Raw genomic sequence first — 16358 nt, forward strand, 5'->3', positions numbered from 1 at the left:
TTCCACTCTTGCCAAGGATTTTGTTCATCCTGCTTTCAGATGATGGTTAGAAGTTAAGCCGTCAGTGGTGCTCAACAACAATTACTAGGATTCCTGACTTCACATATCTCCTCCCTTTCCCTCCCCTTCAAAAATGAAGTAACTATGAAATTACTAGAATACAATGAGTAAACAACTACTTACTAAAGCAGCAACATACACTTTGTAGACAGGGTCGGCACAGACCATGGACAGCACACTGCAGCAGGATTCCACCACCACGTCTCCTGAGATACTGGTCTGAGATGACCCACTAGCTGCTCCCAGAGCTCCAGCACTTGTGTTGTTTCCATTGCTACTTCCAGAATTTCCAGTGCTTTCACCATTAGCTAGTAATAGAGCACCACTAACATCATGGGAAAGACGTCTAAGTGCCATCTCTCGTATATTCCAGTTCCGAGAAAACAAGCAGCCAACTAACTCCATTCCAAATACCTACCAAGGAAAAAGCAATGTTACAGAAGTTAAACTGAATAATACTGCAACTTAAGTACCCAAGAAGAAAAATCAAAAAGAGCAAAGAAATGTTTCTGGTGAAAAATCACCTTAAGAAGTCTGACAGCAAAAATGTGTCAGAAGGTACAGTGTCTTAAAAAAGATTCTGTGATAGAAATGAAACATCATAAACGATAAGTCATTGGGTCTCCAAAAACCGTGTTAGGAGAAGTGGGAGGATGACTGTGTGGATGGTTTCATTCACTTTGAATGTTAATTATTCAGTATGGAGTTTATTTCTAGACATTGATATAAGCAACCTTGAAACCAAGGTCCAGCTATACCAGACAAAAAATTACAGCAGAAATACAGGCACTATAAGTTCTCCCACTTTTAACTACGTGACGCCTGCTCCACTGAACCCACCTCTAGACACTACAGGTTATTTAGGTCATTTGGCTCCTGCAACACAGCTCAGGTAACAATAAGTGCCAACTGTATTTATGTGATACTTGCACAACCAAAACTAGAGTTAAGAATACTACATTTTATTACATGGACCTTTAACACAAGGCCTGAGGTGAAGTCCAAAACTGGAACCCCGGTTAAAATGGGACTGGAAAACCTTCTCTTCAGATGCAAGTTAAACATAATTCTTTCCAATTAGAATTAATCAAAAAGCTGATAGGATTCAGAATAGATTTTTGAACTGTTAACTTAACAAATCTAGAAGAACAGTTCAAAATCAGTTTTTACCCTTGAAGCTTCTTTTACAAAGTAAAATTACCTGAATCCATGGCTCAGCTAAATCTTTATAGGCAGAAGGGATCTGTTGGACCCCATAATGAGTAAGGTTAAAATTGCTATCTTGGGTTCTTCTCTGTGATCCAGCTGTAGATTGCTGCTGAGTTTGTTGCTGAACCACACGCAGAACAGAAGAATCTACAGGGCTTGGCAATTCATGACTGCAGATTACAAACAAACAACATGGATTAACAAATGAAACATTTCCTAAGGTAAATACTTCAGCATATTTAGGAACATCAACTAAGGATCCAGAAACAGACAGTTTCTTATACACAGACTGAATCCTTACCTATAGAAATCATGAGATCTCCATTTAGATCTACAAAGAGGACAGATAAGTGGCTCTCTGTTTCTTCTGCATTCTTCTGCCCCTGGAACACAGGAACAGGATAATACATACTTCAGTTTTACAGTGTATAAAACCAGAAGATGGCATTACTATTTCTAAGTCTTACTGAAGAATGTTAGTTTCAGGACAAACGCTTCTGAACTGAGCCATTTGCAGCAGCCTGATAAATATGGGCATTTAAACATTTTTTGCATGCAGAAGTGCTTCAGTGTAGCACTACAACTAATATTAAAAGTTACGAACTGAACTGCAGTTCCTTTTGTACTTCAGACATAGGCAATACTTTTTCAAAAGCATTAAAATATGGGAGATGGAATTTTATTTGTTAAAGCAAATTGTAATAATTTACATACTTTATTTAATGTGCTATGTAAGCATACTCCATAATTCACTATGTAACTCTAGCTGATACCAGATGACTTCCACGCACAAGTTACAGGGGGCTAAAAGTCTGTTCCTAACCTTGCTTGAATTGGACATAATCTTTTCACTCAGGTAAGAGGCTCAAACCTCTAGCCCTGCAGTTAACTTTTTTCTCAAAGCATCACATTGCAAACTTGACTTGTGAATAACTGATAAAATAAGGCATACCAATAGTACCTGAATGATACCAAACTCTCACAAAGAGCTATGAGTCATCACTTAAGAGCAGGTTTCTGGTTTTTTTCCTTTTAAAACAAACAAAAAAACCCCAACAAAAACACACTAAGTTATAATACTTTTGCATATTTAGAGGCACCAGAACTTGAACAAGACAAAGATAACAGCATACATATTGACATGCAGTGGTGGTGTAATTTGTTCCTGCAGCCATCTTCACACACTGTTAGGCTCTCTTCATCCAGCATGCCTAACAAACAAATGGGGCACATCTGTTCTTCTTCATCCTTCATACTATAAAAATAGACATTTGTGATTGTAAAAGTGGCATATCAGAATTCAGAACAGGCTTTAACAGTGAAAAAAGATTAACTTCCAGTTTGGAACAGTCACTTCTGAAGAAGCATAGGCTATTCATGAATCATTCTCCTAAACCTTGGTCTGAATAAGTAAGCAACCAAATTTTTAGAAGCACTGAGTACAGAAAACACTTTGTTGAAAAGAAAGGGAAAGTCACAAAACACATGACATCTTTTTCAAACTAGGTCAGATACCAATTAGAGATTGAAAGGCCCAGCCTTTCAGGCACTTACATATCCCGCCCCCACCCCCCCCACCCCCCCACCTCAGGCTTCTTTAAACAAACCAACCTTCACTTTTTTACTTATCATTTGTTTTTGAAGAACTAAGAAATCTTTACATTTTGAAAGCTACCTACATTTTTATCCATTACACTCCTTTCAGAGCATTGAGTCACAAGATAGTCTTTAGCCCATTACAAGAAACTGTAAATACTATTTGATGAACATATGTAAAACTCAAAAAATTAACAGAAGATAACAGCCACCCAATAATTTTCTGCCACTAATAGAAACAGATGCTATAGATTCACATGAACACTAACATACCTACATGTCACATGTAGATTTTTAAAAAAACTTTTTCCCTGTTTTACATGTTGCTTCCATTTTATTTACCCCCACCTTAATTTTCAATTGGATATAACTAGAGGTTTAGCCAGAAAAATTATTCTGAACTTAAGTAACACGTAGTGAAAAACACAGATTTTAGTATTCTGTAATACTGTTTAAATGTGCAAAACTCTAACTATTCGTAACAAAAATTTAAGTTATAGTCAATGTGTGTCAAAGTTTGCAGGAACCCTGCATTTGTTCACCAACAATATATTTTTAGAATAATATTAATTTGTATGTACACTATGTCTATACACATATATTCACTTCTGTTTCCTTGCAAATGGTTGACATATTTTTTTTCCTTGAAAAATCCAGAAAAATAAGCTTACAATGAAAAATTCATTTCCACAGCACGTATAGAAACACAAGTATTAATTTAAAAATTGTTTTTGAAGAATTTTAGTAAACCTAAAATAATTGCAAGTCACAGTAATTATCAGCACTGAGTAAACTTTTATCTCAAATGAATCTGATGCTCAGTGTTCTCCAACGCTTATATCATGCAAGATTAGACTTGCACAAAACAGCAATTTATCTCATTGAACCAGTAATGCTAGGAACTAATCATCAGGTGTACTGGCAAGCAACTGAAAAATCTTTCATCCTGTAAAAAATGAGAACTAATGCAGCGAAGTTCACAATCCAGTGAAGCCAATTCTATGAAAAAAAAAAATAAAATTTCCTGCACAAGTTATCTATATTAAAGGGCCTGACTTGCCAGATAAACACATAATCTACTCTAGAACTACTGAACTGCTTTGTTTATGCAATTTATTTACAGTGACACAATTTGGCAATTTGAAAAAAGAAGTAAAAGTTGATGGGAAATTAAGGTCACAAAATGTACATCAGAATTATAAACCTGTCTGAATACATTCATCTGACTATATGCTTATTATCACAAAGTAATATATCAAGGTAGTCCTTAGGTTAGGTTTCACTTTACACAAAAGAAAGCTTCAGTTTAGTTGCCTTCTGTGGTTTGACCTCTATAGGGGATGTCTAGTTCACTCACTAATGCATGCATGCACAAATCACTTGTTTAAAAAAAATAATATATTTTCAAAATCAAGGAAAAGAACATGCAAAATCACTCAAATAGCAGAAGTCGGAGGGGTGGGAATCAAAGAATCAAACATCACTTAAAATTGGTAAATAAGGCATTGTTTAATATTGTATAAACTGTGAAAATCATAATAGTTTAATAGCTCCCTTAAAATAATTTAATCACCCATTTTACATGAAGTGTTTTTTTAAATATACGCTTACTTATGTTTGTATATATGTATTTTCATATAAGTTTACCCAAAGTGCATTCACCCCAAAATTTTTCAGTGTATTGGAGAAATGCTTGGGACGATGACAAAGTAGGACAAGAGAAAAACAAAAATCATGTTTCTTCATTTGTCAACATTTGCATAAGTGCTGTATTTGAACAAATGCACAGAAATAGGTTTCCAAAGTTAATATATGCTTCAGTCGTGCACTTACATTTCACAAGTTTGTTTCCCAAATTCATAAAGACTCAAAAAAATTCTTTTCACAACTCCACTTAACATTTTTCAAACAGAAGTTACAAAGCAAATATACCCACTTGGTGACTAATGTATGCTTGACTTGATCGTTTGCAAATAGAGACTTAAAGAGGCTTGAAATGAAAGCAGCTTTGAACAAAAAGAATGTAGGTGATTCTAAATCTCCAAATTTAGAAGAAAACTACAGAATAAAGCTTTTAATTCCTTTAGAAAAATACTAACCTGTTTTCTGAACTAGATGTAGAAGTACTAGATGATGACAATGTATGAGAATTTGACATGCGTGAGACAAACTTCTGGATGGTGTTACGAGATGGAGCTTTGATCCTCGAGCTACGCCTACTGTGATATTTCTGGAACAAACTCTCAACCTAACATCAGAGAAAGATAGCAACAGACGTATTTATGCTAAGAATAGCTTGTATTAAAAGTAGTATTACTGAAGCTTAACCACTGCTAAAAAAAGATCTGTTCACCTTCACAGTAATGCATTAGCAGTAGCAGCAGCAGCAGGAATTTTAGAGGTCTTACTAATAAAGAGATCACATGAAACACTTTACAACAAAAACTTATTGGCTTATTAAAAATAAAAACCAGCTTTAAGTATACACACAATTATTTCTGAACCCTTGTTCTGTTTACCTTACAGGTAATCGGTGAGACAGACAAATTTGAGTAGAAAATCCAAGATTTGAATCACTCAGTAAACTACCGCTCTCTACTATTCTTTTAGTTACGTCTTTTATTTGCAGCTATGCAAATGAATAAATGAAAAAAATTTCAGTCTTGAGACTGAATTAAAGATATAATTAAAAACATACATTCTTGTTGCTTTGAAACAGTTTTCAGCATTTTTAAGATAAAGTCCTGAAGACTTTTACCTGGAGTGTATTTTAGATCTGCCATTAGATCTATTACAAATCAATTACCTCAAAGTTTTTCAATGTTTTTCTCCAGAGCATTGGGTCCGAGGGTTCAAGTTGGAACACCCGCAGCATAACAAACAGCAGATGAATGCAAAATGTCCCACGGCCACAGCTACAAGTCTGCAAAGAAAAGTATATGCTAAGGCTTTACTGAATTGATAATTACATAGATAATTTTTCCGCATTTAACTACATCATAGGCATAAATATCATCTTATCTTCTTACATGGCCTAACAGAAAATGTGAATTCCCCAAATATTATTCAGGAATATATATGGAAAAGCAAATAATTATTACATCAGTTTTCAGTTGACTTTTTTTTCCCATTTTTAATTTTTTTTTAAAATCAACTGAAGTTACTGCTATGCTTCATCCTAGAAGGAATTTATGCATATAATCATCGTATATCTAATAACATGACAGCAATCAAGCTTGAATGAGATGCTTCTGTTTACTCAAAAACCTAAATGTTCCCCAATGCAGCATCACATTAGTACGACGAAAGTCTATGAAAAGGACCTCACTATGGGTATTAATGAAATTATCACACCACTAAAGGAATTATGTCATGTGCTTGTCATTTATATAGAGAGAGGAAATAAAGCGTTTCAGAGTGAGAAACTAGGAAAATGATGTGGCCAAATTTTAGCCAAAAATACTTAAGATATGTAATTCAGAGCCACTTGTAGGAATGAGAAATAGACAGGACAACAGTAATTACTTCCAAACTAGAGTCTTTTTTCTTTTTTAAAGAGAAACTTTAGAGAAAACTAGCACACTTTATACATATTTGACAAAATACAAGCTGATCATTACATGAGCACAGATTAAAACTATTAAACATTACTTAATAGAACCATTATCATGGGTTGGCAGTTAACTTCATCTAATTTGGTTTTGAACAGTTTTCCAAGATTAACTATAAATTATTAAAAGCTACAGACAACACAAATATGTTCTCTACCTGAGGCCCAATAAACACTCTATATTTATTATCAGGGCTGTCTCCTCCAATTAAGAAAGAGTTGGGTCCTATCTGCTGCAGCAAGTACAGTCGGGCTCGCATAACTTTGTTGACGCGACGATTTGTTTCCTCAGGGCTGTATGGAGAGAAGCCATCTGGAGATGGGGCTCGTCGAGGTGGTGTTATTCGTCCACTCTGAAACTACATAAGCGGTTCCATCATAAGGATTTCCAGACAACAGTAAGTTTAATTAGGTGTTGGGGGTTTTTTTCCCCCTCCAAATGACATAGAATAAGAGAGTCCCCAAAGCCTGAAACTACTGCAACCTGCTTAGACTATAAGCCTTTAAAAGAGTTACTTTTCTTCCACGTCCAGAACTCGAGGGCAGAAGAAAAACTGAAATTTTGTCTGACATTATGACAGAAAAGGAGTCTTTTAAATTCCTTCTATTTTCAAGTCTTCATTGGGTGCCTTACCATATTACTACTGAATTAGCAAGTATAATTCAACTGGAAGATAATCATAGAGTTGTGACTCAATACAGGAAATTATTATATAAGGTCATAGTGCTAATATATTTCATAAATTAAGAAATCCTATGACTAGAGTTTACAAAAGGGAATATATGGTCAAAGATGAACAAAAGTTTAAGAAACTCCAAAGAAAAGGAAAAAGGATACAGCTTCCTTTCCTTTGCACAATTAAAGCAACTTCCAGTTCAGGATGGTTCTGTGTTATTTTGTTTCCCCATGATAAAAAATTCAGTGGCCCAAACCTTTTATTAAAATTGTCTTCATTTAAATTCTCCACATTTCTAACATTGAGATGCATTAATGGCTCTGTCCAATTTCAAATTTTCTGCTTTGACTTATATCCACTTCAAATTTTATGTTATGATGCAGGTTATAATTGACTACCTGTCCATCAATAAGTAAAAGGTAGCTTGAACTTCTAAGGTTTTTGATGTGAAAGTTTAATGTAAAACAAAGAAAAACAATCAAGTAAAAATGGATCAAAGGATAAATTAGATAGTTTGGTGGGTTGTTGTGGATTTGGTTTGCATTGTTTTGTGTGTGTGATTTGTTTTTTTTAACCTTTCAATTGCTTTTGTCAAGAGGATAGGAGATGTGCTGCAGTGCTGTAACATATGATATTCGTGCCTAGTTCAGAGGAATGGTAGTACATATTTTAATTGATTTTGGAAACCTTGTTTAGAGCAATGGGACAATAAAATCAATTAGATCCTATTCTTACTCTAATTGCACTGTGAAGTTGTAGACAAGTCAACTGAAGCTTAACTGTGGATGAACATTTTTGTAAAGAAGCAAACCTGTTAGATGCTATTGCTCAAAACATTATTCTATTCCAGATCTTCTCAAATGTAATGATAGAGATTTTAGTCTTCTAACAAGGTACATACCTAAATCTTCCCTTATCTGTACATAAAGATCAGTTCTGGAATAGAAGATCACAAATAGCATACCAGTAACAATTTTCTACAGGAATCATAATCCCGTCAACAATCATATCCCCAATGGAATATATCTGCCTGGAGAGGCGACATGCAAAACTACAGGAAAACCACCAAACTACTAGCACCTCTTTGTGCAAATCAAGCTAAGGGAACATACATGTCTTCACGACTGAATATCTGTATTTCTTCATTTATTTCCCAGAAATAAAAATTGAAAGCAGGACTGAATTGAAAAGAAAACACACACCAAAGAGTAGAGAATAAAAGCCCACACATGAGAATCGTAACATGAGATATGCAGAGCATATCTCACAAGTGATACCCTGTCACAAGCCCTTTGTATCAGCATCTTGCCCTGCACAGGGAGGATTAATTGCCTCTATAAGCAAAAGATTGCAGAGTGTAGTCAAAAATTACATCACAGCTTGTAACTTACAGGCACTGGAGATACCCTTTTTCTTCTAACACCTGGTGATTCAGATTTAACCGTCCTAGAAGATGATGAAGAGGAGCTACTAGGAGAAGGACTACGTCTTCCTTTCTGTGTAGGTGAAGAAGCAGTGCTTTGTCCTTCAGCTTGAGGTTCTAGAGAGAGTTTGTTCATTTCCAATCCATCTCCTTTCCCAGGGATAGGTTTCACCACCTTGCAAGAATTAAACCATGTGTTAGAATTACGAATTGATCATTTTACACTAAAGCAAAACAAATTCATCAAAACTTGTTTTGCTAGCATTATATAATTAAGCCATTATCCAGACATCTGATGTTTGCATGTTCCCTAGGTTCTAATACTAATATCTAATAGGGCTTATTTCATTAATCTATACGCAACACAAAAGCAAGAACCCTTTTTCCTGCCCATTTGTCCTGCTTATGTTAGTTGTGGCAGCAACTGATTTGATTCTCAAAGTACTTCTATAGTTGTCATTCATGATCTCAAAGGATAGCAGTTCCCCCATTTGGATAGTAGCAGCCAAAATTTTTTTTTTTTTTTTCTAACAGACATTGTCTGATTATTAAGACCTATAATGCTGGATCCATCTGTTATATACACTAAGTATCACTTGAGAAATACTAGGGTTGCTATTTCTACAGCACAACACTTGCTGCAAAGTAAAAATTACGTTAAACCTGGAAGCAATGCAGCAAAATTAAGGTGTGCTGCACCCCGTAAGAACCACATGTGGGTTTTCTTCCTGCCATACAAGTGGAACAGCTACACTACATCTGGTATCTGAGCTAATCACTGCGTACAGTGCTGCGCTACAGGAATATACATATGTGCTCAAGCAGAGTGAGTACACACACTTCTAATACAGTGCTTTGTTGCATGAACACTGAATTTTGACCCTGAGGTACAGAATATTTCAAGACAACTTTCAGCTGCCTGCCACTCAGACCCACATAATGCATAAGAATAGTAAGGCCCCTGGGAATTGAATTAAAAGCAGTCACAGCAGATTCAGTTTTATTTCTACATTTCTGCATGTCTTAGGGGCTTGACTCAAAGCTGGAAGAAGCTCCAAATAACACTTCAGATTAACAGAACAGACCTCTCCTATAAAGTTCCAGAGGTCTCTTTGATTTAGGCAAAAAATGGAAGGGGTTTTCCTGCTCAGGGGAGTAAGAGACATCCAGACTCGTGTCCTTCTACCTGATGATTTGGGCTGCATCCACAAAGTCAAATGCTATTTTAAACTGAAACATTTACCTCATCCAACTGAAGCTATTCCACTTAGGCACTGCCTAACAGAAGAAAAATCTGCATTTACATTACTGCTCATTTTACTTTAAGAAGTCAACATATTTAATGGATTGCAAACCTGAACTTTACAGTAAACTTTGCTGCTATTTTTTTAAAATATACTGCTATCTGATTATGAAAGTGAACAGGATAATGAAGAATTATAAAAAGCAGTGCAGCCTTTTTTTTCTCTCCTGCTGATTACTGTAATGCTTTTTCTTTCCTGGACAGTCATAATGCAAATTCACAGGCCTATGGACAAGTTGCCGTTACCAGCTGCTAGTACTTGAAAACATTTAAAATGTAAAATGGGAGAATCTGGAGCAACAGAAGGTGTATTAAACCCAGAAACCTCAAAAGTGGGCTACGCAGGGAAACAATTTCAAGCTACGCAGTAACCAAGATGCATTTAAAAATTTTTAGATTAAGAACTGTTTGGGGTTATTTGATCCTTTGAAGTATTGCTTTTCTGTGCACTTGTAAGTATTTTCAATGTTTTTTGTCATGAGAGAAAGTTGCCAACAGAACCCTCTTATTTCTGGTCTAGAAAGCTGTCCACAAACACTTGTTTACTCCATCAGAGGATCTCAGCTTTAAATAAGCATTCCTATCAAGTGGTACATGGGAGTCACATTAGGCAATGCAACTACACGTACAGGTTACTAATGGCTATTAATTAACCAGTATTATACTGAATAGAACTCTAATTATGCTTAGTAAGTTTCATGTTTGATCCACCCACAATTTCTTAAAACCACTTCTGAACCATTTATACAAAAGTGTTACCGAAAAGGTTATAGAATACTCTGGCATCCAAAGTTTAGTAGAGTTGAGACCTGTATGAAGGAGTTACTACTCAGCTTTGGTCTTTTTCCTGCTTCTAGTAAGACTGCAGTTTGTTTTTTCATCTAGCAAAAATTCCATGCACTTCCATTACAATACCTAGAAAACTTAACATTTTCAAACTATGGAAAAGCGAAGTCATGAAACCCCTAAGAAACAAGGGAGTACAAAGCACTATAGTGCAGTTTTGCACTCAAGTTCTAAACTAATGAACTGGAGCTACTTTTGTTGTTGGCATTAGAGGGCAGTGTTGTCACAGTGTTATTTTATACTACACAAATCAGCCGCGCAGCTATATGCCTTTTTCTTAAAAATAAAGCTTAATAAATGTGTATATTTCAGAAAGTCAACCACAGTTTGCTGTTAAACAGCTCACAAAAAATGAACAGGAGGACCATAATTAATAGTATGTAGATTGTTAAGAAAAAGAGGTTTCTAATAGAAAGAAATTTAAGGGATTTTTATCTGTAATAGCTGTTGCAGATACTGCCCTTCCATCAGTGCCACTTACCACAGGGCCTCTCCTGCTTCTTCTTTCCAGCCATTCATGCTTCCAGGCTGGCATACAAGTTGCCTTGAGTTTCTCCCTGATCATGCGCTCTTCTGGGCGGTCATCCATCTTCTGCAACCCCCTGAGGGTTTCTTTATTCTCCATGTCACGACTACAGCAAAGAAAAAAAAAATAGTCATAAACACAATTAATTTTAGTTAAAGTATAATACCACACCATTCTAAAACTCTGTGCCATCCTAGTGTCCCTCTCCTTACAACACAGCTGCTAAAACATTACTTCCAACTGACTGCAGCAAGCCTTTTAAGAGTTACGACTAATTCACTAGCCTGCTGTTTGCAGCACACCTGTTTAATGTGTGTACACTGCTTGTAACATTGGACACCCAGTAAAAAGGAAGGTCTTGGCAAATATTAAACCAATACAAAAATTAGCCTATATGTCATGTCATTCACCAAAGGTTTCACAAGTATTGTGATGGTTCATGAATTCCTTGGCAATTCAAAGCTTACAATCTCTATTTTAAAACAATTTACAAAATGAATATAAATTAATGGTGAAAATTTTCCATTTTCATACTATGCATAAGCAAGGAGCTAGGTATGTAATGCCTCTTACTATACATGAGCTCTTCCTCAAAAAAGAGAGCTTGTAAACGAATACACAGTAAGTATGCTTAAACTAGACACAGAAGTCATGAAAGTGAGGCTAGTGGCCTTGAGACTTGCTTTCTGAGCAACTGATGACTCAAAAGCTCTTCAAGTTAGCTATAATTATAGCAAAACTGACAGCAAGTTCGTATCTGCAAAATGAAAGTGTAATTCATCTGGGCTTGTACTTTTTTTGACCTACAGCAAAGTAGTTGCTTGTGATTGCTGGCAACAACAAAGAAAAAAATACTGTCAGACACTGAAAACCAAATATGAACAGTCTGGAAGATTTCCTGATTCTGTTGAGCTATCTGCTAAATCACCAACAAAACCACATTCTTAAGCAGCAGCACATGATCCCCACCCATTTTCTTGAAGTTAGCCATCTTTAAAAATAAGCAAGCTTGATCAAGCCAACTCTCAGAATGAAATTTTATTTAAAAAATAAAATCACATCTTAAAGTGGAAGATAAGACTATATAATAATTCAGCTACAAGCGCTGCTTTCATGCATGTGGTCTTCAGCTTCTAAAACATTTAGCTATGCAGTTAAAAGTACATTTATGTACTGGACGATGACCCACAACATAGTCCCTGTAACATTCACTGCAATAAGATGATGTTAAAATTACAATTCCTATATTCATCACTAAAGTTCATTTATCACAAATCCCTGCTCAGAAAAATGAGACATTTTCACTGGTCAGGAATACTGTTATTTTTTTTCTCTCATTGTAAAGACAAAGGAAACAAAGTATTCTGAGGCAGGAAATAACTCTTCCTGTTCAGTGCTGAAATGTAATAAGCAGATGGATACTGTAAACAAAATAATCTTTTTCAAGCAACATCTAAACCTACTGTTAATAACAATTTTAGACACTTAGAACTGAGTCTAGCAATTAAAGACTTAAAAGTCTCTATAAATAGAAACATAATCCACCTAAGAATAAATGTTTTTTTCAGACGTTAAGCATTAATGCTTGCTCAACTTCAAAACTAATCGAAGTGACATAAAAAATATTTTTGTCCCAGCATTGAATTCCATACTATTGCTTCCTAGAAACAGAGACCAAAAAAAATAGTGATAATTCATGAAACACAAAGATATTACAGCAGCAGGTAGAGTCCAAATGGAGTGCCTATGTTTAAAATAGGGGAGAAAACTATTGTGTAAAAACTTTACATTTTCTCCTCAGTCAAAAAAATCAATTCAAAGACAGAAATCTTTGCATAAGAACAGTACAGCTCTGAAATAATATAGGTGCAACTTAAAAATATAGTTACTCTGTTTTTTTATATTAGTGATTCCATGGCATGAACCATCACAGTTGTATGAATACTTTGTATACAAGACAGAAAACACTATCCCAACAGTGAAAGAATGACACAGTATTTCATTTGTTCGTATAACCATGATTAACTTCCCAACTGATATAAAAAAAGTCTTTTAGAGGTCTGTGGACTTGAATTCATGAACAATGTAATACAACAGTGGAGGCTTTACAATCTGTGCTTGTTCTCTAAAAAGCAGAAGCAGCTATCTTCCTCTCATGTGACAGCTAAACCGATCTACTCTTGCCTGCACAAAGAACTCTTGTGCTTTTTCACCACGCAGGTGGGAAAGACCAACTGAGTCTGAAAGCTTTTGCCTAGTAAACAACAGTTAACTTTTCACAGAATTTAAGTATTATGTGTATTTTTACCAAACGGCTTCTGAAGTGCTCAAGAAAACTTTGTATTTTAACTCAAGCTTGGCTAAAATATTTATTAAATATTGGGTCTCTGGAAAAAATCTTTTTCCTGTGACTGCACAAAGCTCCTGCATACTGCAGGACATCCTCATTTTGTGGCCATGAATCTGCAGGGTTTTTTTTATTTTTATTTTTTTTAATCTAAAGCAAGCCCCCTCACCTATTACAGGCAAGCTGAAGTTGTCCTACATGACAATGGCTAGGTTGCCCATCTCCACATCACTGTACCTCAGCACAAAACAAAACCAATAAATCCAGAGCGTATTCTAGCCAGGACTTGATCCTGCAGGGTACAGAGCATTCTGATCTTCATACAGCAAAACCTATTCATAAGTCAAGGTAACAATATGCTTAAGTGACTGCCAGGTGGTGCTTTATTTGAACAGCAGTGACAAAGCTAAGGAGCAGGCCAAAAAAACAATCTCAGAGAACATGCTAGCTTGGACCAGGGAGCCTGACATTTCTCACCAGCCCACCCCTCTGTTTCATCAGGAAGAAAGGATTTTGCTCTTAAATGTTTCAGCTTTTTATGCATCAAGCAAAAAAGATACAAGGCTTGTTTTCCAGATAAATTTTAACTTTTAAACCTTGCCCCCCTGCCAAAAGGCAGCATCAAGGATCTTTTAAATTCTTTTTATTAGGAGTTTTAAACCAACAGACATCGCTCCTGTATTATTAGTCAAGAAATTCCAAAGAAATGGATCTAAATTGTAATACTAAAGTACTAAGCAAGCTCAGTGTGATGACTACTGTTTTTAATGCATAAGCTCAGTGGTCTGCAAATTAATAACTGCATTATTCACTCTGGATTATTTGCTTCATGAACTACATAAAACTAAATACAATCAGATCAATGTACTGCATGGATACGGTCTACTGCAACGTCTTGTGCAACAAAGAAGGCAAAACGTCCTTTGTTTCTGTGTCTTAATTTTGAAGACTTGCAAACAGTAATTGAATAGTTAGATTATTAACAACTTGTTCTCTATGGATCAATGATTCAATATTTTAAAACAAGGTATGCACGTGTTATTTAGCAAACTATTGCTAAATACACAAGCAAGATTTAATTCTGAATAGCTCAGTGAGTTTAATACTAACTCTGCAAGTGTTTTTCTTACAAAGGGCATATAATGGTATATGAAAGCTGAATCACAGCTCCAATTCATTTTCGTGTGCTTCTCAATGTTTAGAAACAGTTAGATGTCTTTGCTCAAATAAGATAGCAGAGAAGCCAACAGCTTTATCCAATAGACATGCTGGACGAGATTTTATTAGCAGCAGGAAAACAGGAAAAAGGCAAGTTCCAAAAGAGGAAAGAGTCAATTCACCAAGACAAGGGAAGCTCTGTCTGCTATATCCACAAATACCCAATCATAGGGAGGAAAAAAGTTATTAGCTGCTGAGTGATATTTTTTTTTAAACATTTGTCTGAAGCAAGTTAGCAAAGGTAACTTGCATACCAGCAGTGGTCAAACCATGGGTGACCATGGAAAACATTCATGAACAAAAGTGGTCACACAGCAGCTTTATCAGATCAACACATTTTACAACAGGTTTTGAGGAGAAGAGCCCCAGGGTTTGACGGAAAAGCACTGAATGAGAAGGAACTAATATGGGAGAAATTACATAATCTGCTCAGTGCAAATGCCATAGATGGTGACAGTCAATACTGCGGGTGAGCTTAGATAGGATGTACAGAGCTCATTTTGGGGACCTTAAGCAAGAATTAAGAATATGGGCACGCAGCTACCTGCAACCCAAGCCTCGACAGGTCCTCAGAACGCTGGGCTAGTCAACTGGCCTGGAGGCATGCTAGGAGCAGTGCTCAGTGTGGGGAGTGGGGACAAAAGAGTTAGCCACTCCCTGAACTGAGGCCAGCTGTTAGTGTTTTAGATAACTTCTTGCCACTAACAGTTCCAGTAGGGCTCATAGTTTCTCTGTTGCCATTAAGCATTTTTAATGATATCAAGATCAGTTAAAAAAATCAGATCAAGATGGGCAAGGCATCATGGTCTGTCCTCCTGCCAGTCTCCCATTCCTTCTCCTCCTGATCCACTACCGCTGGCATCTATCATCTAACTATTTGTGTCCATTTTAACAAAGCAAAAGACCAGGTATGACATATTCTGTTACAATGAAAAACTTAACAGGGAACTTTCTCCACCTGGTACTAAATGGCAGAACTGCCACTTAAAGACAGCATCATACACACTACTTTGTAGAAACTAATGAATCTGGCTTCCTAAAATAGTTATGAGGATTTTAGCCAAATGTTACATAAGCGTGAAATTAAGTTCTATTCTTCTGTTAGAGTACCTGACAAACACAAAAGACAAAACAATAACTGTATTTCTTTTTTATAGCTGCCTCAGCTTCTCCAATAGCTCTTCATCGTCTTCCCTTCAGAACAACCTAGGCTCTCTTCATTTGGCCAACACACCATCCACTGAAGCTCACAAGGAGTATCTATTGAGTGGTACTCTACATCCACTGTTTGCTTTTCACTCACATTAAAAAACTGCCACTTTCTTATGTCATTTAGATGAATCATTAGCAAGCATTCTGCATTAGAAACATCATTCTATCTACCTCAAATAAGCTTTCATCTTCTACATATATTTTGAAACATAAACTATAAACAAATTTACATGTTATAAAAATACAGAAAAAGCATAATGGTGCCTAGATATAATTATAACAGAAAAACATAACACCCAGCAGGTTCCTGTGGAACCTCTGCTGCCCTGGG

At 35.9% G+C, this 16358-nt stretch overlaps 1 protein-coding gene across 5 annotated transcripts in view; it reads right to left on the reverse strand.

Moving 5' to 3' along the window:
- Positions 1-16358, reverse strand: part of MAP3K1 (mitogen-activated protein kinase kinase kinase 1) — a 63189-nt gene that overhangs the window by 13571 nt on the left and 33260 nt on the right. For all 5 annotated transcript variants that reach the window (XR_007505102.1, XM_049795543.1, XM_049795546.1 and 2 more), the window contains exons 2-10: positions 11206-11356; positions 8544-8750; positions 6634-6834; positions 5672-5788; positions 4965-5113; positions 2403-2524; positions 1571-1652; positions 1262-1439; positions 184-474 (exon numbers count right to left, since the gene is read on the reverse strand). Coding sequence is in view for 4 of the 5 variants with exons in the window: in XM_049795546.1 (XP_049651503.1) it covers positions 184-474; positions 1262-1439; positions 1571-1652; positions 2403-2524; positions 4965-5113; positions 5672-5788; positions 6634-6834; positions 8544-8750; positions 11206-11356 (1498 nt within the window). In the remaining variant the exon portion in view is untranslated. The remainder of the gene's footprint in view (positions 1-183; positions 475-1261; positions 1440-1570; positions 1653-2402; positions 2525-4964; positions 5114-5671; positions 5789-6633; positions 6835-8543; positions 8751-11205; positions 11357-16358) is intronic.

The sequence above is a fragment of the Accipiter gentilis genome, chromosome Z (genome assembly GCF_929443795.1).
Source record: "Accipiter gentilis chromosome Z, bAccGen1.1, whole genome shotgun sequence".
In the NCBI taxonomy this organism is placed as follows: Eukaryota; Metazoa; Chordata; class Aves; order Accipitriformes; family Accipitridae; genus Astur; species Astur gentilis.